A 27,004-nucleotide genomic window follows, 5' to 3' on the forward strand; every position below is an offset into this window, starting at 1 on the left:
ACTATGACTAATGAAGGAAGAATAAAATAAATCTTGTTAGAAAACCACCTGCAAAACTTCATTTTATGAAGTTATCCTCCAGAATTTCAAGAGACATAACATACTCAACACTGGGGGGAAAACCCATTGTCCCAGCAAGGCTAAGGACTCTGGGCTTTGTGCACATGCTATGGGATGGGAAATATACTTGGAGTTACTCAGAGTTTTCTTATCATGTAAACACACGATCTATATTTAACTTCAACTGAAAGTTATGATCTGAGTCACTGTGCCCACACAGGGCTGTCTAAGGAGTTCAGTGAATTCGAGGCACAAAGACCATTGGCTTTTGGGACATAAATGTTGGAGAAAAATATTTTCTTATGTTACTAAGAAGAAAGAGACAACCCATGCCAGTACCACAGTTACATTAGCCTTTTGCAGTTACTTTTGTGGACATTCTTTACAGTGTTCACACTTTAATTCTTGCTTTTTTTTTTTTTTTTGGTCCAGTATCTGGCATGTGTGGGGTAATAAATAGGCCATCTTAAAGCCTCAAAACAAGGCAAATTCTCTGAAACTATTGTGGCTTTGCTCTTTGGTCAAAACAATAAAAGAAAATGTGAAAGACTTGGGTGTTGTATCCTATACATAGGGCATGGTGGAAACATGCATCTAATGGGACAGGAAACTAACTGTGTTCTGGATGAGGCTTAGCTACTTTAGCTACGGCCCAGAACAGACTGATGGGGAATTTCTACATCAACTAATTCCACGATCCTTCTCACTGGAGCTTCCTCTTGCCTAGAAGAAAACTTTCATCTTCAAGAACCTAAAATCCTACTCTTTCAGAAAGTGAGATCCATTCTTGCTTTCTTTCTTAATTTGTCTATGAGTACACTGTTGCCACCTTCAGACACCAGAGGAGGGCATCGGATCCCATTACAGATGGTTGTGAGCCACTGGGAATTGAACTCAAGACCTCAGGAAGAACAGTTAGTGCTCTGAACTTCTGAGCCATCTCTCCAGCCCCACTACTGTCTTTTTTGATCTCGCTACTCAGAGGTAATTTTTCCCTCCTCCACTTCTATACCATTTCTATTGCTGACCCCTGTCTTGCATAGGGTGAGGTCACTTCAGTGAGTCTGGCTCCTGTGCAGCTAAGTCAGTTGTGGTCTCTCTTATTATAGCCCTAAAGTATAATATTACAACTTGAACATACTAGGAACTCACAAAATAGATCAATGACAAGTTAGAGACTGTGCCTTCCTCTACACAAGTGTTAGACACAAGACACATGTGGGGTGGGAATGGTGGCTCTGACCGACTAGATTCCAAGCCTCAGAAGAACATAATTCATGTCTCATGTCAGGAAGGCTGTATACCAAACACAAAGATAAGTTTTTAAAAGGCACTTACGTGAGCAATGTTGATCCACTTCTCGATGACTCTGGCTCGCTGCTGAGTTTTGAGTTCCTTGCTCCCCAGGACGGTGCTGACAACACACTTGGTGAGCGTATTAAACTGAGAGATGGTGGCACGGATTGTAGGAGCCAAATGCTTGTTTTCCTTTTTATCCCGCTGAGACCAAATACAGCCCAGGCAATGGTGAGGCACTACCTTCTTGAATAGTTGCTGAAACAAAAGAAGAATTGACATCAGGAACACACGGGTGCTTTACACAACGTGTCATCTGGGACACTGGAAATTGGTGGCTTGTAAGTGGACACATCATCTTTCTCTGCTTGCCTTGCCACATGGTGTCCATCTTAACACACAAAGTAAGTAATGGATGAATGGATCAGAAAGGCCCACATGATTTATTGTTTGTTTTTGTTTTTTGAAACAGAAGCTCTCTATATAGTCCTGGCCATCCTAGAAATCGCTATGTATACCAGACTGGCCTCAAACTCACAGAGATCTGCCTGTACATGCCTCTCCAGTGCTGGATGGAATTTAAGGTGTGAGCCACCATGCCCTGACTTCCATGTGATCTTTTAAATTTGCTTAACTGAGGGAAAAAGATGACCAAAAGAAAATTTAAATCATCAAAGCCATACTTATCTTCCCATCTCGCCACAAAAGTCAAGTAACTCTAGTAAGATCGGTACTACTAATGAAAAAAGAAAAGTGAGAATGGTCATTTGGCCTCAAAATCCTGGACACTCAGGAACACCAGCTTCTACCATGCAAACAGATGCTCTGGGGCCACCTGGAAAGAAGTTCATGTAAGTATGACACATGCCACATCTCTCAGCGCAACTGAGTCTCATTTTTCAAAGCAGAGAAAGAATCTAACAAAGGGAGAACAATCAACCTCACATACTCGCTAAAGAATGGGGGGCCTAGAGACAACTTCACATACTCGCAGAAGAATGGGGGGCCTAGAGACAACTTCACATACTCGCAGAAGAATGGGGGGCCTAGAGACAACTTCACATACTCGCAGAAGAATGGGGGGCCTAGAGACAACTTCACATACTCGCAGAAGAATGGGGGGCCTAAAGACAACTTCACATACTCGCAGAAGAATGGGGGGCCTAAAGACAACTTCACATACTCGCAGAAGAATGGGGGGGGCTAGAGCCTGGTTTTCAGGTCTTTTCCTTAAAGCAATAAAAATAAAATATTTTTTCTTTCCCTCACTCTAGCAGTTACACAACAACAAATGGCTGACTAGGTCAGATTCTCATTCATATCAACTGAATATAAGGTGTATAAAAGCTGGCATATAAATATGGCCAGCACGTGCTCCGGATAGACTACATGATCTTCTTTCCACACTCTATCTGCATTCCCATTGCATGGAAACTTTGGCCAGTTCACATGCTGCAAAAGCTAAGTGCCGAAGAGCAAAACCACCGTGGTAACTGCTAATTCTTTGACTATGTTTTCCAGCAAACTCCGAGCTATGAAATGTGACTAACACAAATGTGCATAGCACACAGAAACGGTCAAAATTCAAATGTGCAGGAAGCACACGTGGAGATGGGCTGCCAGATATGGTCACATGTGGGCTCCATGGGCTTACTTCAAACTGACTCCGGCTTTCACCCCTTTACAGTCCTCCAAATAAACAGTTCGGCTCTTGAAATATTTATGAGTCCAAAGGGAGAGAAATACCCACAGCACAGGGTAGATTCTGTTTCGCTAGGATTAGAATTCTTACTTCCCTCTGTGACCTGAGCTCTGAGGAAAATGCACTTTCACCCAGGGCTGCAAGAAGAGTCGAGGCTTAAATTATTCACACGAATGATTCACAGAGCCTTAACTCTCCTTTTACAGACACAGACTCTCTCAAAGACTCAGTAGGACTTGTGGCACGCTCCCCATGCTGCCCACTGCCCTCTGGGCCAACAGTACTGTCACCATCCCACGTTGTAAGTAGAGACACATCTGAGATACAGTGAGAAGACCTACTGCGTCCATGTAGGTCAGCTGTTCTGCCACGAGATCTTCTGAGAAGTTCGTGAATTCTGCTGACCCTCCGCTCTCCAGTTCCTCTTCCTCTTCCAGGCTGAAGGAGCTGGTGTTGAGAAGTCCATCTGTCCACAATGGGGAAACAGTCAGTATGGGGGTGCCTTGGTCATAGCGTCAAACTACACTTCTTTCATTCAGGAAGAAAAGGGTTAACTCTTCAGAAAACCACAGGTAGAGATGAACAAGAACGATATATTGGAGCAAAATGGAGATCCAATCCTGAGTATTCTCATGTTCTTATTAAGCTAGGAGAGGTGTTGAGTGACCCCTGAGAAATCATTCAGAGGCTAGCCCAGGCAAAACCTAAAGAGGCAAAACTGAACACAACCTCATCTCAGCCCCCATCAACTCCATCAACACTTCCAGGACTAAACCAGCTAATACCTACACCCCAGCCCTGCGAGCCTTGATTGTTGAGCCACAGAGAACCAGATGCCTAAAAGACTGAGCATAGGCCATTGGGGTTTCAGAGATGAGATGAGACCTGTAGAACTTTTAACAATACTGAGCAGACTCAAATGCTGCTAAATCAAAGGGTTGCCCTCAGCTTTCACATAGAGAGTGAAAAGGTGAGAAACAGATTGGAAGTAAATGCCCTGGCAGCCTATACTGTTGGTCATCCATCCCAAAGTTACACAGCTCAGAGCCTGAAGAAGTCAACGGGAATCACTGCCCAGGAGCCCATCTGAAACGCTGAAGGGCCGAGCTCCAGCCTCCTCTTTGAAGGCTCCTTCTCCCAGGCCCTCTCATTCCCACCACACTTCTTGGTCTCTTTCAGTCAAAGCTGAACTTCTGCTGGGGCTGGGGGAGCCTAGCTGCACACAGTGGCATCCAGGCAGAAATCCAGTTCCGTGTTACTACTCCCCCTGCCTGGTTACGTTTTTAAGCCTTTTCCTTCTCTTTATGGGGGATGTTGTTAGGCATCTTATATTGATGAAGGTTCTTCAAAGCTTCCAATGAGAAATGGGGTGCTCAAAGTGAGACCGTTGCCTGTGCAGTACCATGTGCTACCTGCCTGCTCTGGTGGCAGGGCTGTGATTACAGGACTGGCTCTGGACCTCAGAGCTAAACATTCTGTTATGAATAGGATTGGTAGGAGAATGTCACTATCTATTCCTGTTATCCTGGATACAAAGCAAAAGCACCCATCAAAGAGCTAAAATCCCACCCGGTGGAGGATGCTAGTACCTGATGTCAGTACTTCTCCACTTAACTCTGGCACTTTCTCATTCAGTGAAGAAGAAATCGGATGTGCCAATCAAAGGTTCAAGGAGCCTTCTACCCCTCCTGTTGACTACAATGCACTTTAATAATAATAATAATATAAAACAATGCAGAAGCTGTCCAGCTTCTGCCAAGGAGCGTACAGGGTAAGGACTAACATCACACACTCACACATTCATTCATTCATTCATTCATTCATTCCTTATAAATCTGGCATGTACCTACAATGTCACTATGTGTGAAACCTGTGACCCTTTCTCTCTGGGACCTGGTCTATGCTTTCACTGCTCCTGCCTGAGTCTCCAGGGGTTATGTAAAAATCTCTATGCATAGTTTTACTTTTGCAAACACACAGGAAAGCTCACTGCTTTCCGAGTATGACATGGGGGCTGGGGGGTGAGAGGCACAAGGGAACTAACTAAGCTCCCGACATTCCTCTTCAGGAATGGAGCCTGTACTTCATAAACAGGGCCTGGAGCATTCTTGATGACAACTGCCCACACTTAGGAAAAGATTCATTCTTGGGTATTGCCTAAAAGTTTTTGTGAGGTCAGGCCACCTCCCTAGTCCATGCTTCTGCCTGCCAAAAGAGCTCTGCCCTCCATTCCCTGAGCTGGAGAGGACCAATGACTGGTCCCACTGGTTCCCCAATTAGGCATGGGGCCAGAGGCAGCCCCAGTGGGGCGAGCTGGGCTCCAGTGCAACAGCAGCAGCAGCGTTTTCTACCAGAGCACAAAGCTGGGCGGGCAGGGGGGAGGAGGCCCTGAAGGGAGCTGAGGTCTGGCAGCTGGAGCTGAGCTTCCAGGGTATTCAAGCATTCCCGGCAGATGAAGTCATCTGAGATACAAAGCCTTTGGCAATCTGAGCCAAATGATGCAACTGCATTCCCCTTCTCTGGTCCCCAGTCCATACAAACCACTCAACAGGTACCCGGTGGAATTTAAAGTCACTGTATTTGCTTTGGCTTTGGGGTAGCATCCCTTATCTGTTAGGAGCCATTTCCTTTCCCTCACTGAGGAAACCGGACATTACTTCAAGGAAATGCCCATCAGAAGTTCCAAGTGGGTCAGCTGCCATGGCAACTGTTACCCAGCGCCTCGGTGAAAGGCTATATCATCACGCTGGAGCTCCATGGAGCCTCTGGACTAATTTCTGCAGAGCCTGGCAGCCAGCACACTCTATGGCCAGCAGTGGTGGCTCTGCATTTGTCCCTGGAAGCTCGAGGTCAGCCTCCAATAGGAAAAAACAGCCTCAGAGACTTCCTTTGATTCGGTCACTAGAGACAGTCGATGTCAGCAATCGGGGCTGCCAGGGGACATGGCACTAATGCTTTTTAGGGAAAAGGAGGAACACCTCTTCCAAGCTTTTGTGAGAGGGATGTGGACTTGAACCCTTGCCAGCCACACAGTGTTGGTTGGTTGTCGCCCGTTTATATCTGATAGAACACATTAGGCAGAGAAGAAGCCCATCCATGTTGACAAGGGGAAGTTAAAAAAAAAAATCAAGAAAACCCTGATCCTGGTAACAGTAGGCACCCTGGACAATTACTTAGCATCTCTGAGCTGGTTTTACAGTTTAATCTTTAAAATCATAAATCCAGCCTTGAAAATCCCTCTTTTCACTCTGAAACTTTAGGGTTCTGAAGTTTACAGTTCAATAATTTTACACCTATCCCAATTTTCTGAGGGTACCAGGGTTTCTTACTGAGTCAATGGGGAGCCCCCACATTGCAGAGTCCCAGTAGAGGTTTCCCTGGGACCAGACAGGTACTCACTGTCAGAATCCACGTCCTGCTTTTGAAACTGTTCAAGGAGGTTCTGTGCTCTCCTCTCTGGGTCAGAGCCAGGCATCATCTGTTTGAGGTACTCCAGCAGCTTCTGAAGGCAAGGGAAGTGAGGGGGCTCCCAGAAGTCTTCCGCACACTGGTCAAGCCAGGCCCTCAGGATGGAAGCAATGGCACTGGGAAGGAGAGATGGAGACACAGTGAACCCAATGCCTACGGGACTCGAAACAGGCCCTGGACCTCACAGCTGGTAGCTTAAGATGGTTGGGGAGACTAATAACGTTTTGTTGTTAGAAAAATCCAACCAAGGCAGACAAAAGATGAGAAGAGGATTTCCTGAGTTCCAAACAATCCAAACACAAGCCACTAACTGTACATTTGCTCAAATTAAAGACCAGAAAACCAGGCTATCAAGATGACATGGTAAATAAGAAACTTTCTACCATGCCTGACAACTGAGTTCAGTGATGCCTAGGTCCTACACGGTGGAAAGAAAAGAACAATGTTAACAAGTTGTCCTCTGATAGCCTGCGCTGTAGCATGCTTGAGCTACCCCTTCAGACTCCCACACAAATAGATGAACAAAGGTAATAAAACAGAAAAGTAGCCTAAAACTAGCCGTATTGATAACTTAGGACATAACTGGCTACCACTAGGCTAGAACTCATCTGGAGTAACAAGTTTCCAGGTTAATGGGGAAAATGCCTGTTTAATTTTAGAAACATCACTAGGGCTTTGGCACAAGGACCAAAGCTTTCCTCATAAAGTTATCCCTTTGTTTCTCAAATTATAATGTCAGGAACCACTGGGTGATGGAGTGTGGTCTCCCTTCCCCCACCTGCTTGAACCTGCTTGCTCAAGGGTGGAGCTTCCTGCTCATTCGTCCTGCCACACCTACTGCTGAACCCTGTCGCTTTGTTGCTTACAGGCACACACGTGTTCATCCTGCTACTGGACCCTGAGATTGTTTGGCGGGAAATTGGGTTACCTCCCCCTTCCTTTATAACTGAGTGTCTGGAAATAGTAAAATTGAGCTTTGATCAGAATGTTGTCTTAGCTACATTTCTTTCTCTCGCCGCCTAGCCCCTCTTCTCTTCCAGGTTTCCAAAATGCCTTTCCAGGCTAAAACCCAGGCTGTGATCTGCTGGCCGGACACAACAATGGAGTCACAAGGTTCCCCAGGTGTCAAAGCACAAAGACAGCCAGACACGCTCTGGGTGCTTGGCGCACTGCAGACACCGTCTGAGTAACTAAGGGTGTTGCCTGTAAGTTATGAGTAGCTCCTCCCTCTAGAGCAGGGTCAGAGCAATGACAAAGGGGTAAACTGCAGCAGGGCCATTACTCCACGCTTCATCGTCAGAAGACTTCAAAGACGCTTCAGTGTTAGTTCCACACCAGGCTAGTCTGCCTCCCTAATAACACAACTCCATCGCAAGGGATGTTCACTGATGCTGGCTGGAGAAGGTATCAGGGAGAATCAATAAATTCCTGTGCATCCCAGGGCAAAGAAACCACACTGTCTTAGCTACAGTGACAAAACTCTTTCACCCACCCAAAAGAGTGTATGTGTGTAGGTCGGAGGGTAACCTATGCCACTCCTTAGGAGCCATCTGCCTTGTCTGTTGAGATGGGTCTCTCACTGGGACCTGGGGGGGGGGGGGTCACCGCTAGGCTAGAATGGCTGGTCAGCAAGCTCTAGAAATACTCTAGGCTCTGCTTCCGCATCGGTAAGATGATAAACACATGTCACCACATCCAATTTTTTTTTTAATCCACGGGTGTTGGGGAATCTAACCCGGGTAGTAGATCTTGTGCAGCAAGCATCTCACAGGCTGAGCGATCCCTCCAGAACCATAAAAATGTTTTTTGAAAGGGTTTGGGATATAGCGGTGGTACAGCATCTGTCTAACGTGCACAAGTATTCTTTGGGTTTGGTTCACAGAATCAGAATCAAAAAAAGGAAAATTATAATTATCTAATACACCTACACAATTTGTTCATATAATTAAAAACTAGAGTAGAAGTTAGTATCCAGTGTGCAGAAGCCCAGCAGCCTGTTACAGTGACTTAACTCCCAGCTGCACTTTCCTACCAAAGAGCTGAGCTGTAATCAGGACCGGCTACCACAAAAGTCCACTGAGAGTTAACTCAGCCTTTGGAGTTCAAGTACCAAGAGCAGTAATGTCTACACGGTGACTGTTTCTCTATGTGGGCATCACTGTTTCACGTCTGTGGTCTATACAGCATCTGGGATTGCTAATATTTAATTATCTACACGAAACAAGTGACATTAAACTATCACCATAATAGAAGTGACTTAATAATCTAAATCTTTAAATTAAATAAAATTAACAAACGCATTATTTCCCTCCAGAAAGCTGAAAGAAAGTAACCTGGGCTTTGTATTAAAATTGAAAACAGGAGCTTGGGCAGTGTTGAAGCACGCCTTTAATCCAAGCACTCGGGAGGCAGAGGCAGCTGGATCTGTGAGTTCGAGGCCAGGGCCAGTTCCAAGACAGCCAGGAACACACAGTGAGAGTCATAACTTTCACACAGTGAGAGTCAATGGCTTTCTATTTGGGGGCCCTCATTTCCTCACGGCTCCTTTCAGTTACCGAACTTAAATATCATACTTTTAAATATTTATCAACAGTTAATATTCCATAGTTCCACTAACTGGCCTTAGTAGGATATTTAAAAAAAAAAAAGGGGGGGGGGAGCATTCACAAAGGCCAGAAGAGCATGGGTCTGGGGGAATCCTGCAAGCGTGGGAGGGGAGAGGGAAGGGTAAATTTGATAAAGATACATTGTATACATGTATAAAACTGCTAAAGAATAAATACAATAAAAAATCAACTTACCATGTAAATGTTTATTTTTTTTATAACAAATATAATTTGTAAGTAATTTTCCTTTCTTTGGTAAGCACAAAATATTATGGGTGCATAGTTGGGATGCCAGAACACAGAAAACCTGCATTTAAATATATAAACTAGATTCTTGCAAAGGAACACTTTTATAATTCTTAAAATAAAGGACACATGTGTGTGCGCATGCGCGCACTCACAATGAGGAGGGGAGGAGAGGGGAGGGGAGGGGAGGGGAGGGGACGGGAGGGGACGGGACGGGAGGGGAGGGGACGGGAGGGGAGGGGACGGGAGGGGACGGGACGGGAGGGGAGGGGAGGGGAGGGGAGGGGAGGGGAGGGGATGGGAGGGGACGGGACGGGAGGGTACGGGACGGGAGGGGAGGGGAGGGGAGGGAAAGGAAATAACTTCCAGGTTCTTGTGATTGTCAACAATTATAAAATGTGTGCCTTGGTCTATATCTGTGCACATGATGAGCAGCTCCCCAAAGCGTTCAAGCAGTCTGTGTCCAAGAAAAGTCACAGCTTCAGAAGGAGCCCAGAAAGGCTGGAGAGACCATGGTTCGAATCAGCCCATTCTGTCCTTAACCTAATACTTTTAACTCACTTTGGTGAGGGACTTTCTCATCATATGTGCTCTAACTGTGACCTCCCATGGCTAAGCCTAAGGAGGTTTTGAGAATTCATTGCAATCTTAGACAGGAAAAGCATTTTCACACACACACACACACATGCACTCGGAATAAATAGGGAGAAGGAAGAAATCAGAGAAGAGAAAAACAGAGACAGTCTAAGCAAAGGGAGCAGACCCTTGCCCTCCGTCCAGCAGAACTCCTCAGCTTGCCAGGAACGGAGGGTTTCTGGAAAGGCCTGGACCCTTGCCTGAAGTTCACAGTAGCCTTATGTTTGCCAGGCCTGGGAAGAAACTTTCCATTCTCAATAGAACAAGCAGCAGATACAAATGCCGGGCTGTTAAGATTCCAAGAAGGAAAGCGACATCGCAAATATGACAGAGGAAAGGGGACAGCAGCTTTTCCATCTTCCTGGCCTCGGCTCTGCTCCTCTCCAGGACTGAGTGGGAGAATTAAGGAACCTTACCAGGAAGGGAGATACTGGATGCAGTTACAAATGTGCAGGCAAAGTGAGCCTATCCCACTGGAGAAGTCCCTTGCCCCTGTGCGCAGAACAAGAAGGGGCTGGGAGAAGGGAGACCCTAACTTCTCACCATCTGACAACTTGGAGATTTGTTCACATGGTCCCACTGACCCCTACCCGGAGAAGGGACAGAAAACACCTACCTGCATCTATCCAATACTGACCGGTGGTGATTTCAAATGACATAATGTCAATGGGACCTTCTGAGACACATCAAGAAACTCAAAATTGGTAATATGCTTACAATGACCTACCAAGGGTCACAAAAGGAAGGGACTGTGAAGGTGGCTTGGTGAAATCAACTCAAAGAATTTGCCACCAATCACGGAGCCAAATTGTGCCTCAACATTTGTGACCCCACACCTGCTGGAAGAAGGTCACAGCTTTGAACAAATGCTGCACATGTGGGCAGGAGCATGTATGCACACACCAACCTGCACATACACACTAAAGGTCACACTAAGGCAAAGCAATTCAAAGATATCAAACTAGAGTATTAACAAGAAGACAGGAAGTCTATGTAGACTGGAGGAATACAAAAACCAGATGGAGAGATTAGTAAGATTATACAGCAGTCTGCATTAAGGAGAAACACCGATGCACAGCTTTCTTATCCAAAATAACTCTTTGATGGTCACTCCTCTGTCCTAAATGGAAGCGTGAGTCTGACCGACATGCCAGATGGGTGGCAGCACCAGCAGTCATGCCTGACAGCAGAGGGGATTACCAGCATACAGCTTTCTCCCTCGGGCATTCTTAGCAAGAATCACCTTCCCTCCTGCTGCGAAAGCCTACGGGAAAGAAATCTGTGGTCACGGGCCCACGTGTGGAGCCTGCTAAAGTCAAGTCTGAGGCTCTTCCTTCCAGGAGAGACCTCAGGGAGAATCTATATAACCAAACCGCATTACTGAGTACTCTTCGGTTTCCACACCCACTCACTAATTATGTGGTAAATGTCACAACAAAGGGTTCAGGGACCCACAGAAGAACTGTCCTTCACAGGGAACCTGGTCAAAGCTTCAGGAGGGTCTCCCTAGGAGCTGAGATCTTAAGGATAAGAAGGAATCGGAATCGGTAGCATGGAAACTAGAGCAGCACTGAAGCAAGGGTCTCGAGGTAAGACAGCCAAACACTGAGGAGGCTTGAGAAGTGCTTAATGAAAGTACAGAAAGAGGGGACGAGCACATCGCAGTGACACGTGCTATGCCCAGGTGACACAAGCTATGCCCAGGTGACACATGCTATGCCCAGGTGACACATGCTATGCCCAGGTGACACATGCTATGCCCAGGTGACACATGCTATGCCCAGGTGACACGTGCTATGCCCAGGTGACACATACTATGCCCAGGTGACACAAGCTATGCCCAGGTGACACAAGCTATGCCCAGCTAACACATGTTATGCCCAGGTGACACGTGCTACGCCCAGGTGACATGTGCTATGCCCAGGTGACACAAGCTATGCCCAGGTGACACATGCTATGCCCAGGTGATACATGCTAAACTTAGATGACACATACTATGCTCACTGACTGTTTGGCTGGCACAAGTTGTACTTGGTAACATCTGGTTAGCAGGGTGCCTTGCTAAAGGGGCAAGCACAGGAAAATTTTCCACACTTCCCAGCGACATGTAGGCCTTTGGGCTTGTAGAGTATAGTGAGAGGACTGACAGGCCATCAAAGTAGCAGCTGGCCTCCAAACACAGATGTGACAAACCTGGAGACTATGAGTAGGTATATCAAATTATCCAAAAATTCCAATGGTGGCTATACACTTTAGAATAAATAAGTTTAATGCAATGGTTTGGGGGCATAGCATCTCTCCCTTAATGTATAGCTACCAAGCCAGAAATAAGATTACCACTACACAAAAAGAATAATTCCGTCTACTTAGAGGTATGTTTTCCCTGCCCTAGAGCCTATTTGGGATGATAGCTCATATTTAATCATTGCCAGAAGATAAGACACAGAAACTTTTGGAAAAAATAGCAGAAAGTTTCCTTATTCTAGGACATTCTCTACAAACTCGATTACATCCTGGAGCAAAGGGGGAGAAAACGCAGTCTAAGAGCTCTGCACTTGTCTGGGGAACCCGCAAGTCTGGGGAACATGGCTGTGCTCCTGCTAAGCCATGCTGGTGGGCTGTAATGCTGTCAACCTTGACCCTGACAGAGCTGGGCCTTCCACCTTGTTCTCCAAGTCACAGAATGCTTTTCCTGAGTCTTAGGGAACCATGCCAGACAGAGGTTATCGGCAAGATACTTTCCTTGATGAGAAAGAACAAAGGGTGTGACAAAGTTTCTCTTCTTTTCTTCTCCCCTCTTCCCAGAAGAAGGGACACAGTACTATCTGGACTTGTCAGGGTCATCTGCTCAGCTTCCTGGACTTTCCTTTTTCACACTGTGGTGTTTGTGGTAAATTAGGATTAAAACATCAGGGTGGGAATGGAAGGAGGAGCTGGGATAGGGCCAGCGGAAATAAATGGAAACAAAGCCAAAATCAAGATGGAAGCAGAAGGAGGCAGGGGAGGGAGTTAAAAACCACCTCAAGGAGAGCCAGGCAGAGGAAGGTACACAGAGACAAAAGCTGTCTATGGCAGGGGCAGGATGAGCTGCGCCTGGACCCTATTAACCCGGAGTCAAGGTTACTCACACATCTGTCTTTCATTTCCACACTTACGAGAAATATTTTCATTCTTATCACAGGGGAAGAATGAAAGGATCCAGGCTGTAAGAGCATGGCCTTGGCTAACTCTGAGCACTCTCTCATCCATTGTATGACCCTGGACAAGTTCTCCCACCACCCATCCTACTCTCTGGTAGATGGAACAACATAGAAGGTCATTAGGAGAATTTTAAAGTACACACAGTGCATTGTTCTCACTCAGCAATCAATAACTTCTAACTATTATTAGAAAAATGAATCAGCCATTCATCAAAATTCTAATTTCAGGACCTCGCTAACTCCCTCCCCAGTTCCCAGGTCTGAAGAAGGAGTTTGCTCATTATAAACAGGGGGCTTCTACTTACAACCTGCCGAAGTTTCACCCTGGATGGCGATTCCCTCGGAGGTGTCAGGTGCTACCACGCATACCAAGGACAGGAAGCAAGCCCTCCTTTGATGGGACTGACTTGGTCTTCCTTCAGCTTTCCTCAGATCCTTCAAACCATTTCCTTCCGAGGGAACCAAGTCAGACTTCCACATTTCACAAGAGCTGTTTGAGGACCCCACTGGTCTGGGTTTGGGGGTACTGATGTGCTCTTATTGCTAGCAAACCCCACGTGTGGCCCTAAATGGCAGGCCTGAGAACCAAAGACCTCTGTGTGATGCCCGGCTGAACTTGACTGTACACACTTGGCCCTGAATTAACTGCCTGATCTCGGTCAAAGCACACGAGTCTGATTAACCTTCCATCGATGGACCTATTGAGTGAGGGCAGGAGCTCGACACATTTGTGCAGGCAAAAGAAAATACACAATAACTAAAAGAGCACCCTGAAGCAAGATCACCACAGACAGGCACCAAAGGTGGGGGCTAGAGACGCAAGGGGAAAACCGCTGTCTTCTATGAGATAAGAATCCACAGAAACATAACTGGTTAGGACGTCTGTTAAACTGTTTCCAACAGGTACAAAATACCGTCATAGGTCTGGAGAGCCGGCTCATTAAAAATTCTTACAGAGGTCCCAGGTTCAATTCCCATACGGGTGTATGGAGGCTCACAAATGCCTGTAAATATGGTTCTGGGGGATCTGACACCCCTTCTGACCTCTTATGGCATTTCACACACATGGTGCACAGACACATATGCAGGCAAGGCACCCACACACATACAAACAATAAATCTTAAAAATAAGATACCGTCATCTCTGATTTTTCTCTTTTTAAAGAAAACTGCTTTAAATCCAGCTTAAGTCACTGACTGGCTCTTCTCTGTCAGAGCACCAGTTTCCTCTCTGGGGATTCCATTGCATCTCACAGGAAGAAACCATTTTTTTTTTTAAACTATAGTTTTCCTTTTCTTTTTGTGCCCTGTATAGACATTTAAAAGACAATGGCTTTCTCTTTAATGTGACACATCTATTTCTTCTGTTTACTTAAAGGATAAATACATATTTCTCTCATAACCTCTAGCTCTTCTAACCGTGGTGGCATTCCTAACCGCACTCTTCCGTTGATGCATCTGTTTTTGGTTGAGACTGAGACTGACTCTGTGTCCGAGGCTGGACTCAGACTTAAGTGTGCTGATATTACAGGTGTGCACCTCCATGCCCGAGCCTCATGTGTTATAGCTTATTTTTGGTTTGGTTTGGTTTGGTTTTTGAGACAAGGTTTCTCTGTATAGCCCTGGTTGTCCCAGAACTCACTCTGTAGACCAGGCTGGCCTTGAACTCAGACATCTGTCTGCCTGTTTTGCTTGTCCAGCCTATTTTTCCTGGCCTGGGTCTGTCGCGGTGCCTGAAGCTGTGCCCGAGCCACGCTTCCTGCTTTCCCGAGCTTTTGCTTGCTGCTTGTGTGCGCTTGCTGGGCAGCTTATGTCAACCAGGCGCCATGATTTTGCTGCATGTCAGGCGTTTTTCCAGATTTTCACGTGGTCGTTGTCACACTTGTCCCGGGTGGAATGGTGAAGCCAGCTGTGGTTGAGGGCCACCTATTCTGTGCTAGTGTTTCGTGTTCCTCCCGCTGTTTTTTTTTTTTTTTTTTTTTTTTTCTGGGAGTCCCGAACCTCCACTGTCTTTCGTTTCCCTGTCTGCCTTCCATCTGCCTCCCGAGTGCATTTCTTTTTTTTTTTGGGGGGGGGGGGAGGGAGGGGAGTGAAGAGTGCTGGGATTAAAGGCGTGCACCACCGTGCTCAGCTTTATGTCTCATTTTTGATGGGTTCCCCACCTCAAATCTCTCTTCTTTTCTCCATTTTCCTTACAATCGCTCAAATTCAATTGCCTTCTTAGGGCATTTGGGTTTTCTGGAATGACTACTGATTGCAAACATTCCAGGAAGAGTTTTCAAATACTTTCACTGTAATATCCCCAGGCACTAATAACTCCGGGCCTCAACTTTTCTTTAAAGATGCCCGACATCTTGGGTTAATACTTTCTACTGGCTCTCTTACCAGCCAGAGCCCTGGGGTCAGCACCCCCAGTCTATTAGAAAGATTACAAGAACGACATTGTATCTTCTGCTCATGGGGAAAGGAAAATAAAGACAGTTTCAACCATCTGAAGCATGGTGATAGTAAAGGGCTTGAGAAAACAGACCTGTCATTCCAGAAAGGGAGGGATGGGACTCAATTAAAGAAAAAGAAACAGAAGCTATTTCTACATTAAAGAATACTGATTAAAGGAGAGTAATAAAGCATCGTTGCCGGGGGGGGGGGGGGGGGGGGAGGGGAGGGGAGTTAATCTCTTTAAATAAAGTTATACACCCTACCTCCTCCACCCAGACTCCACCCCCCTCACCCCCCAGAACTCTCATACATTTCAAAGAACCCACATGTGACAGCTGGGTGGTTACCGCCCCTTCCCTGCATTTGTTCACTTCCAGGGTCAATGGCTACAATAAATTTGTCCTAGGAAAAGTTTCTTCTTCCTTTCTGGTTCAAGTTCTGGTACTGGAAAAACCAGAGCTTTATCATGTAAAATGTTGGCGGAAGGATGAAGAGGGCACAGGTGAAATGAATGGGAGCTGGCTTGTTTTCTTCCATAACAGGAAGTGGGTTTCCTGATTCCCAAATAACAGTCATGTCTAGGAGTCCAGGGTAGGGGTGAGGGGTGAGGGGTCGGGGAACACGGCACAGCTCATTCTCTATGTGGCTCTAAGTCCTCTAGTCCTAACACCAGAAGTCACTGTGTGGCAACGGTCTTAAAAGCTGGAAGCCGTGGATACAGAATTCTTGGCAAATTGAGGCACTCTCTGTTGAGCCAGCTGATACTGTCTGGATACTACGGGAATGTCCTGAGCAACCTGATAACTTGTTTTTTAAACACATAAAGAACACCAGACAGTTCAGGTTCAAGACACCAGAAACCATGTTTCATCTGTATTTCCATATTTTCCATCTTTATAGTCCTTTGTTAGCTTGATCACGCCCATTTTAAAATATCAGAAATGACTGGCAACTTGGTACGGGAAAACTTATATAAAGTATATGGATCCTGCTACAGTTTACAAAAACAAAACAAAACAAAACAAACAAACAAAAAAAACTGAAAATCAAACTGTTTTGGGCACTTTGGGGTTCATGGGTAAATCCAATAGTGACTCCCAGTCCCTGCTCCCAGATCCCAGCAGGTCCACAAACTGAAGGCAACTGCCCTGAGGTGGGTGTCACTAGATTCCTGTTGCATGCTGCCCACCTGAAATCACAAGAGAACAGATGCACAGCAAAGGAAACCGGTGGCATTTGCCACTCCTTGTAGTCCCCCGAGGCACAGTGTCTCCTCTCCGCTCTTTATTTATGACGGCAGCTGTGACGTCATGACTGAACAATAAGCAAATCAGAGCCCGACTCCTTTTTCTGACAGTTTGATTCACTCTGTTACGTATGCTTTCTCAGAGGAAAACACAGTCAGGGAAATTTCTCAAAAGCCCAGTACAGTACTTAAGACCACATTTCTGGGTTTTGTTATTGGACAACTAAACACACTTATATCAGCTATCACTGAATTGAACTCCAAAGAGCTCAATTTTCAAATGAAAACCCTGAAACCAAGAGACATAAAGTGACTACACAGAGGCCATTTTGGCTGGTAAGGGGCAGAGTGGGGCACAGGAGCTGGGCGTCTCACCTTCCATGTGGCTGCCTGGACCTCCGCAGGATTTAACTCACCTGATTATGAAAAGGAATGCAGGTGGACACCCTTCAAAGGAGCCTGCTTAGAGGTGCACAAACTGTGCAGCGGGCAGGGTCTCCTACCAAGGTACTGTGCTATTTAATGTCATAGACCAAATGGGAGGGACCAGCCTTGTCCTGTGCATTGTGGGATGTCTACTGTCATCCTTGTCCTCGGGCTACTAGATGCCAGTGGCACACACCCAACTTAGACACGCCAGTGTCTCCAAATGCTAGTCAATGTCTTCTGGGAGACAGAGTCACCCTGTGAGAACAGTGCCACAAAACCATGCCTTCTGTGCAGCCATAGGCAAGAGGAAGGCGATGCTCATGCCCTGTGCGGGGCAGAGGCATGGGTGCCTGAGGGTCTGCAGTGTTCCATACAGATTGGGGTGGGGGATCCTCCCCTGGTTCCTTCTCAAGGGAGGTCATGTAGAGGTGGACTCTGTCAGAAGGACAGTCAACAGAAAAAAACAGTATAAGATGGTAATGGGAACATGGGATACAAATTAATAAAAGGAGAAAAAACTGGAAGAAAGGGGAGTGGAAGAAAGAAAGAGGTCACCAAGAGACGGGGTTTTAACATTCCAGAGTCTGGGGGGACAGAGCGACCTATTATAAAATAAAGTGCTATGCGCTCATCGGACACAATTCTTTTAAAAAGGCAACTCAGCTTGAGCAAAGGGGTCAAGAACTTTCCACCGAGTCACTGCGAGCCTTTGGGAAAGGACTATTGTCCCCAGATGACGGACCCCTCAGGGGACTTCTGTGTGAAGCTCTTTGTTAAGGTCTCATGCGCTTAAAACTCCAAAGCCCTTTAAAACAGCTTAGCCTGGAGTTTCACCCACATTAGTGTCCCGAGTGTACAATTAATTTCAGTGGGACTTTAAAATAATGAACATGGCTTTTCACATCCAGGGTACAATCAATGTTCCTAACTGCTACTTCCCCCAAACCTATTTAGTCTAAGGACACCCTCTGGGAAGCAGAAAGGCTCGGGTACGTTTCAGACTGTACTCTTCCTGGTTCTTCCTGTGGCTAAGCAAATGGTAAACTTCCAGACTAACTGCCTTCCCACAAGTGTGGATGGCAATGCGCTTAGTCCACTCACAGCTCAGTACTCAGCCACGCCAGTCACTGGAGTCTTGTGCTCTCTCTCCAGGATATTCACAAACTCCCACTAGTACAAAAATCATATTCTAGTGACTTATCATGGATGAGCAAAAACAATTTTAAACACTCTAATCTTGTGATTTCCTAACCCTAAAGTGCTCAGGGCTCACTCAAGGACCTGAAGCTGCAGAGTCCAGTCCATTAGGTCAAGCTAGACTAGTGGTTCTCAACCTCCCTGGTGCTCTGACCCTTTAATCAAGTTCCATGTGTTGTGGTGACACCCACATAAAATTATTTTGTTGCTTTATAACTGTAATTTTGCTACTGCTATGAATTGTAATGTAATAGCTGATATCCAGGATATCTGATATGTGACCCCAAAGGGGTGGTGACCAACAGATTGAGAATCACTGGCCTAGAAGCAGATTGTCTTCAATTCTAAAGAGCTTCATGGATGCTGAGCTGTAGGTATCCCCATCCTGATGATCTATCTTAAAATTGTTCTCTGTCTACATAAACCTTGATATCTGCTGGCCCGCAGCTCACTAGGGGAAATCCAAACCTTAGGTGGATGATTGCAGTCTTCTGCCGTGTAATCTCAGCTTCACCTTAGCTTCAGCCCCACAGACACTCCTTACTCACATGTGACACCATGAAGTAGCTCCAACAACTCTCTGATGCTTTTCAAAATTCCACATATACTGAATTTCCTTGACCTGGCTCTGGTGGTCCCTCTGCCTGGCCAGTTCCACTGTCCAAGGCTTGACCATCTTTCAAATGTCACTCCTCCCAGAGACCATCTCCTGAAGTGACAATGTAATGGTTTTCTTATACCATACTTTGTCCTTGACTTTTTAATATGTATATTAAATATTTCTGTAATAAAATTATTAAGAAAAAAAAAGGAATATTTTACTCCCACACCTATGGTCTCCAAGGCTGGCAAATCACCAGGAAATCTTTTGGAGAGTTAAAAACTAAACAGAGAAGTCCGAGTATGTTCCCACTCCCTGATTTTTGGCCCCAAATGAGTATTTGACACTAGAGATTATTTTTGGATCTCAGGATACTCATCCAAATCTGTTCCAGAACACAGCCCCGCAGTGGCCTCTATCTCCACACTATGGCTACTTCTTCAGTATCTTCTAGATCATTCTCTTCAATGGAAACAATTGCCCATTAAAACAGACCATACCTGGTACATAAACCAAAAAGCCTTCCTGACAACCCCCCCCACAATGGCATACTATGAGATCTGAATCCTCTGTCTCTCCATTTACCACACCTCCATCCGCTAAAACCACTTGGCCTCATCACTGGAACTCCCAGGACTGCTGGGCAGGAAGTCACCTCTCAGAGTCCTCTTCACTTGATACATGGCAGCAATGGACACTGGGTAGCCCATGTGGAACTCTGCTGTACATGTCTTCTGGCATACAACTGCCCCTTCTATCTTTCCCCCTACTGTGTTCACCCTGACAGCTGTTCTAGTCTCCCTCACCAGAACTTCAACTTCAGGAACTCAAAACAAGGAAGGGAAATAGGCCCAGTCTTTGGACCTTAGCTCCTCTCTGTCTCCCCCTTTAGTTCCCAGGAAAGTAAAGGCAGTAGTGTGGCTTTAAATACACCCAGGCTACCCAAGAGAACACCACCATCCAGAAAGTTGATTGAGACCAGACTCATTGATTACCTCAACATTAACATCTAAGACTCACTTGCTGACACACACACACACACACACACATCAAACTTGATCCCTACTCCCAGTCCTGACTCAGAGAGCCGGGTTCTAGTACAGCCTTTGGAGGTGTCCTAACCCCACTCTTGGTCTTCCAGACAAGCTATCTGTTTCAGTATCTGCACAGGCAGAGCACCCCTAGCCCTTGCTTGCATCCAGACTCCCATCACCCCTTGCCTGGACCCTTGTAAAGGTGCTAACCAGGCTTCCTACTGCACCCTGGCCTCCATCCCCATGCTAACCACAGCCAACCTGGTAACCTAGGCTGCTGTGTTGTGCTGTGTTGTACTTGGTGGCTTGCACGCAGCTTGGTAACCTAGATGGCTATGCTTCCTTCCTTCCTCCCTCAGCATCAGTATCAATGTACCACCCCAGGTCCCTCAGCATCAGTATCAATGTACCACCCCAGGTCCCTCAGCATCAGTATCAATGTAGCATCCCGAGTCCCTCACATCCTGGCTTTGTTCGCACCTCCAACTCATCCTGAGTTTCATCCTGAGCATGCGCCACACTATTCCCTGTGTCTTCCTGCTATCCCATCTTCACAGCCTCTTCCATATCCTCTCTGCCTGGATGTCACATTGCTTGGCTCACACCTCATACCACTGTGTTCGTTCCACTGTCACCAGATCAGATAGCCTCTTTCTCTCACCCCGTATAAAGCCATGCTCCATGGAGTCCAGACACTTCTTTGCTACATACTTCACTCTTGTGTTTATTCTTTGTCTCCTTCTGCTAACACACAAACTCTGCAACAGCCAAGACAAGTTACTGCTGACCACGTGTTCTGTTTATCTTGTATCCCTTCAAATAGCGCCTGGTAAGCTGGAGATGCACAAAGCGTTACTGCGGGGGGGAGGAGGGGGTGTCACAGCATTACTGCAGCGGGGGGTGGGGGGAGTACCATTAGATCACTTTTTAGATATATTTATTTTATTTTATTTTATTTTATTTGTATGAATGTTTTCTCTGTGTATCCCCTGAAACTAGAGTTATGGATGGCTGTGAGCCACCAGGTGTGTGCTAGAAACTGAACCTCAGTCCTCTGCAGAAGTAACAAGTGAGCCCTCTCTCCAGCCCTAGCCATGGTACTATGGGGGGAAATCATGGCGGCACAGCAGCACCCATTCCAAATGAGTGAAACAGTATGCTAAACTACTTTGGTTTTGTTTGAGACAGGTTCGCCTCACACTCGCGCTTCTGCTGCCTTGGTTTCGCAAGTGCTGGGATTGCAGGCACACACTGCCACGCTCACATACCAAGCTTGAGCTTGGCCAAGATACAGTCCTGACTGAGAGTTAGTAACGGTGTCAATGAGAAGGAAGACACACTCACTTCCGGATCACGGCCTTGGACTCGGGTGAACTTTGGCTTCCATCGTCTTCACAGTTTGGGCCTGTCAGGTTTCCATACCTTTAAAGATGAAAAGAGGCAAACAAAAACTGTCATAAGGCTGCTCTAACCAACTTCAGGCATAAACTAACATATCAGGAATAATTAAGGAAATAAATACATATAAAATAGCACCAAAATAAAGCAGCATTAACAAACAAACAAACAAAGAACAACCCAAGATGGCTAGGTGAGTATACTCCAAACAGAAGCAGGCTGTATCGCACTTCTTTAGAATATCTGCACAATAATCTATAGTTCCCAGAATTTCTTCTATACATCAGGGTTTCATCTCAGCAAGAGGATCAGATATCACACACTATAAAGAAAGCAGATTCCTTATGAACTCTCATACAAGCCTATCGTCCACTGTGTGGGCACACTTGTGAAATGTAGGTCCTATATGGGCACAGAAGCACTGTATCCATGAGACACCTGGAGGTGTGGCCTCCTTTTGAGTAGATCAGTGTTGGAGGCTCCTGGAAACAACCCTGGACTCTTAAAGGCTAGGATGGAGACGAGGGCTGGAATAGAGTCTTTTGCTGCAGGCAACAGCTATAGTTGTGACTACGCCTACCCTAAGGCCAGGCTGATCTAGACAAAGGCTGAGAAGAGAACAAGGGTCCTGTTTTGGGGAAAGTCGTCGGTGCTTAGAATTTAAAATTTTGCTTGTCACAGATTCAAATTTTTACTAAAAAAGTTGACCAGTTCCCAAGTATACAATATGCTTTTCTTTTATCTCTACATGTGGGAAAGTTCATTTTGTATTATTATGTCATGCTTTGTTTTGCAGAGAGTATGTATCTAGGGGCTGGAGAGGTGGCTCCGAGGTAGAGTGCTTTGCCTAGCATGCCCAAGGCCCTGGCTCCAATCCCCAGCTCTGCAAGCAACCTAAGAGAATATGAATTTAGTAACTGACACTCAATCCCTAAGGAACATTCCATTAATTTGAAAGGGCTGGATTATTCCTGCAGTTTTTCCTCCCAAGAAGAAAGAATTCCAAGTCCCTGGAGTTTGAAAAGCTGTTTGTCGCCCTAAGAGTTTTGAAACTAGAAATTATATTTGGTGGGTTTACATTTTTAAAGAGCACACTTTGTCTTGTATAATGGGATTAAAAGCTCTAGTACCCTATGGCTCCTTGTTCTCAAGATTTACAAATTCTTTACAAAATAAAAGCATGCTTTAACTGACTGTCAGCTCATCTGGTGTCTCAATCACCCCATGCCACAAGTTCCAGGATGAGTCTTTAGTCACTACACACACACTCACACACACACAGAAAGAGAGAGGAGAGAGAGAGAGAGAGAGAGAGAGAGAGAGAGAGAGAGAGAGAGAGAGAGAGAGAGAGACTGCTCCTCTCTCTACCTCATCAGCCTTACTGGTCTCTTGGCCTCACAATGGTCTTTGCCATGGTCTCAGACCTCCTACCCTCTTCACCCTGGGCAGCACCTGCTCTGTGACAGCTTTCAGGGCCGCCCTCTGCTCTTCCTGACACAGGAGCTCAGTCAGATTAAGATTTCCTCGACCCCACACGAGCCAGGCAGGAGTGGGAAATGAAGCGCCCAGTAAATAAACAAAATGGGATTCTTTTGGCTCTTTCCTTGGGCCACCATCACAGTGAACTGTGTCCTCATGCTGCCTCACAGCGGATTCTGTGGTTTGCAGAAGTAGGGGAGTCTGGGGAGGGTGCAGGAAAGGGAGGCCATTTGCAAGCCACCAAGTTTCTCCATCTCCCCTATAGCTCTCAGTTACTAAACAGGGCTCTTAATCTTTGTTTTGTTATGTTAATTTGTCTGTTAGCTTCTCTCCGGAAATGTCTTTTATCTTCCTGCTGGAACTGTGAGAGATATAAATAGACAAGGGTAATCCAGGGGCACCTTCAAGGAAAAAATACACATTTTACTGATAGCTTTCTTTCAGATGTTTCTACTCGAAGCTTCCAGATCTTCCTTTTTCTTTTTTCCTTTTGTCTATAATTTCTCCTGCTCTCCTGCTCTTTTTTGGTTCTTTTTGGAGCTGAAGTGGAGGTTGGGTGGCACCAACACCTATTTCAGCTCCTCCCACAGAATGTGATGCCACAGCGCACTGTCCCTTTGGTGCCAAGAAAGGCTGTGCATTCCTGTGCGTTTGATTAGCCTGTTACCATTAACAACGGCTAAGATCATATAACTATTCCTTCTCTCCACTGCTAGAGTGTCTGTCCACAGGACACAACTGGGATCAAGGTGACGGTTTGGAAATAACTCAGAGGCCTCCAAGAGCTGTCAATCATCAGCAAGGCTTGGAAGGGCACATGGTCCAGCTGCTCAAATCTTGCTCCATCAGACCCATGCAGAAAATCTCCAGCTCTGCCTTTACGACACAACACACCCGACACAACACACCCGAGTCCAAACACTTCTTAGCACTTCTGTTTCTACTCTGCCTCTAAAGGTGGCCATCCTCAGGGTAAAGCAAGTCAAAGGCCACTTAGCTAATCTGATCTCTGGGTGTCTACCCACCCATCACAGTTCTGTTCAGGACCTAGCCCTTCTCCCCTCAGGCCCCTCCCATGATTCAAGTCTGAGAAAAGGCCAGTCTCACCTCCCACAGACCATGAAATCTTCTGCTCACTGCGCTCGGTCCATAACTTCCACGTTTCCCCTCACTCACTCCTGCCTCACCAACCTGTCAACCATTCCCCCACTTTCCCGACCCCCACTCACAGCTGTCTCTTGCTTCTGCTGCTTCCCATGGCAGGTTCTTTGGGTCCCTCAGATTTTTGCTGAAGTGCTGCCTATTGGTATAGGCCTTCCCTACACATCCTGTTTAAAATGCACCCCAACTCTGACACCACCCCTTTACCACCTCACTCTCCACAGCTTTCAATATCCCTAACACGATATAGGGTCAGCTTTGCCGGGCTGGGTATCGACCAGAGCATAAATTCTAGGTGAGCGGTATTTTTGACTCTGTGTTCACTGCTCTTTGACACAACAATGCTTGTACCCAGTGAGGCCACAGCAGACATGCCAACTGACCGCTCTAATGCGAGGTTCAGAGACTACAAAAGCACCATCTGCCCCTCCCCACGCACACAGGGTCCTAACCTGTCCTTTAAGGGCTTAGGACAGTGGTTCTCGACCTTCCTAACGCTGTGACCCTTTAATACAGCTCCTCATGTCATGGGGACTCCCTGACATAAGATCGCTTTCATTGCTGTTATGCTACTGTTATGAATTGAAATGTAAATATTTTAGAGATAAAGGTTTGCCAAAGGGGCTGTGACCCACAGATTGAGAGCCACTGGCTTAGGAGCATAAAAGTTTAAGCTTTGGCTGTAGTTATTCAAAATATCCAAAATTAACATGAAAAAGGTTTTAAGATTAAAAAAAAAAAAGATAACCTGGAGGTATTAGCAGAATGAAACCACAAAGGTATATATGTGCTGTTATAAAGACAAAGAAGGTGAGAAACCCTTCTAGACCTGAACGCACTAGTCAGGGGTGACTGTCTGCTCTTGCCCTTTCTTATCATTAAGGAGAAGTCATGTTCTATGGGAAAAACAAAACGCATCTAGCTTTGGAATGGAGAGCTCTTTAATGTTCATGTCAGAGTTGGTTTTACCAGATGAGGAAGGCCCCTTTGATGTATCCCTGAACCTGCTCACAGCTTCCCATCAAAAATCAAAGTCAAGTTCACTTCCTCTCCTCCAAGGGGGTAAACAGAACACGTACATGTGTGTGTGCTTAATTAGTGGCAACAGAAAAGCTACAGAGGAACCCGTCAACAATGTCATCTTCAATTTCCACCAAGCCTCCTCAAGGCTGGAGATCAAAGCTCAACTCCCTTAGGCATACCAAGGAGCAAATGCCCTTCTTTATAAAACTTAAATCGAAATCCACATTGCCAGATGACTTTTGACATGGGTTTCTCATGTTGTCATCAGGCAAAAAGAAAGGCTTACAAATGCCTTGTATAGTATAGCTGTAAGCAATTATTAAAATTACTTGAATAAGAGAAAGAAAAAAACCATAATGTTTAAATCTGGAAGAGCCACTTCCAAGAAGTTTGTTTGAAACCCACCTGAGCATAGCTTTTAACATGTATCTGAAGCAAGGGGTCCTAAGTTGTCCACAGACACCATCTCTCTACAGAGAGAACCACCTCATATCTGTGCCCCAACAGCGAAGTCTCAATAGAAGCAGACCAGGATGCGGTCATCATAAAGGACTTTGTGAGCCCTGCTTGATGCTGGCAAATGAGCCACTGGTAATAACAGGTCATTTGTTATATGCAGGAGAGGTGCCCACTGCTTTGGTGGATTGTTTCACTCGATTCCCATAATAACCTCAGAGGGTGCTATCACTCGTCCAGCTTCACAGAGAGGTGAAGTGTGACCCAGAAAGCCTGTGTAAGAAAGCCTGGATGACATCACTGGCAGGCAGAGGAGGGACTTGAACCTTGGCAGGCAGGCCCTGGGCCCAGCACTAAGTCACTGCCCTCCCACACATGCTAGAAGGCCCTATCTGCATGTTCATTTTACCATGTCAGGACCATGTCCACTCATCCATGAACTCATTCTTGGACTGCGTTAGTCATCATTGGATGAGGATGGCTTACTAAGGACTGTGTCCAGGTCCTTACTATTCTAGACATTAAGAATAAATCACTGGGGCTAAGGAAATGGCTCAGGAGTACAAGCACTTCCTAAGTGAGCATGGTGACCTCAGTTCAAATCCCTGGTAGCTACGGTAAAAAGCTGGGCATGGAGGAATACAATTAAAACTCCAGCGGAGGACGGAGACAGAAAGACTGATTACCGGAGCTACCTCCAGGTTCAGCCAATGACACTGTCTCACGGGAATGAGGCAGATGGAGAAGGACACCTAACATCCTCCTCTGTGTGCCATAACACACGCTTGCTCGCCAATACACTGCATCTACACTACACCACACACCACACACACATACCCCTGAACATCGGCAGAGAGTGAAGAGCAGAGCCGACAGGAGGTGAGGCCTGAGGCAAACATGCAGGTCAGAATGGCCGGGCACACCATGGAGACATTGCCTCCTCCTCCAGCCCTGGGCCTGGTGCAGTAGACAGTCAACACAATCCAGGATTGGCTTACCTTCTCCTGCTATGAACAAAGGAAAGCCCAGGAAGGGCGGAGGAAGGAGGGGATACTTGGTGGGAACAGTGAATGACATTCAGAAGGGGCAAGTGAAGGAAGAGACCACACAGGAAGCTGCTGACTTAAAGCCCTCTGGGAGTCTCTGAATGAATCCCAGCTTCAGAACACTTGGGCATGCTTTCACTGACCCACAAGAACTCAAGTTGTAAGGCACCAAAGAACCATCCAGAACCTTCACTTGGGAGAAGGCCAGGCATGCAGCAGCCAACAGTTGCCTGGAACTTCACAGGACGCCTAGGAAGGCTTTGCACTGCTTCCCAAAGACC

General features: G+C 46.2%; 1 protein-coding gene across 6 annotated transcripts in view; it reads right to left on the minus strand.

Annotated features, from left to right (window-relative positions):
* Positions 1-27,004, minus strand: part of Rgl1 (ral guanine nucleotide dissociation stimulator like 1) — a 250,090-nt gene that overhangs the window by 34,109 nt on the left and 188,977 nt on the right. For all 6 annotated transcript variants that reach the window (XM_029483257.2, XM_029483250.2, XM_029483251.2 and 3 more), the window contains 4 exons: positions 21,505-21,582; positions 6,458-6,642; positions 3,400-3,524; positions 1,399-1,614 (listed from right to left, as the gene is read on the minus strand). In XM_029483257.2, coding sequence (XP_029339117.1) covers positions 1,399-1,614; positions 3,400-3,524; positions 6,458-6,642; positions 21,505-21,582 — 604 coding nt within the window. The remainder of the gene's footprint in view (positions 1-1,398; positions 1,615-3,399; positions 3,525-6,457; positions 6,643-21,504; positions 21,583-27,004) is intronic.

Source organism: Mus caroli, unplaced genomic scaffold (assembly GCF_978045245.1).
Source record: "Mus caroli unplaced genomic scaffold, Mus_caroli_1 scaffold_1, whole genome shotgun sequence".
NCBI classification, from domain to species: Eukaryota; Metazoa; Chordata; class Mammalia; order Rodentia; family Muridae; genus Mus; species Mus caroli.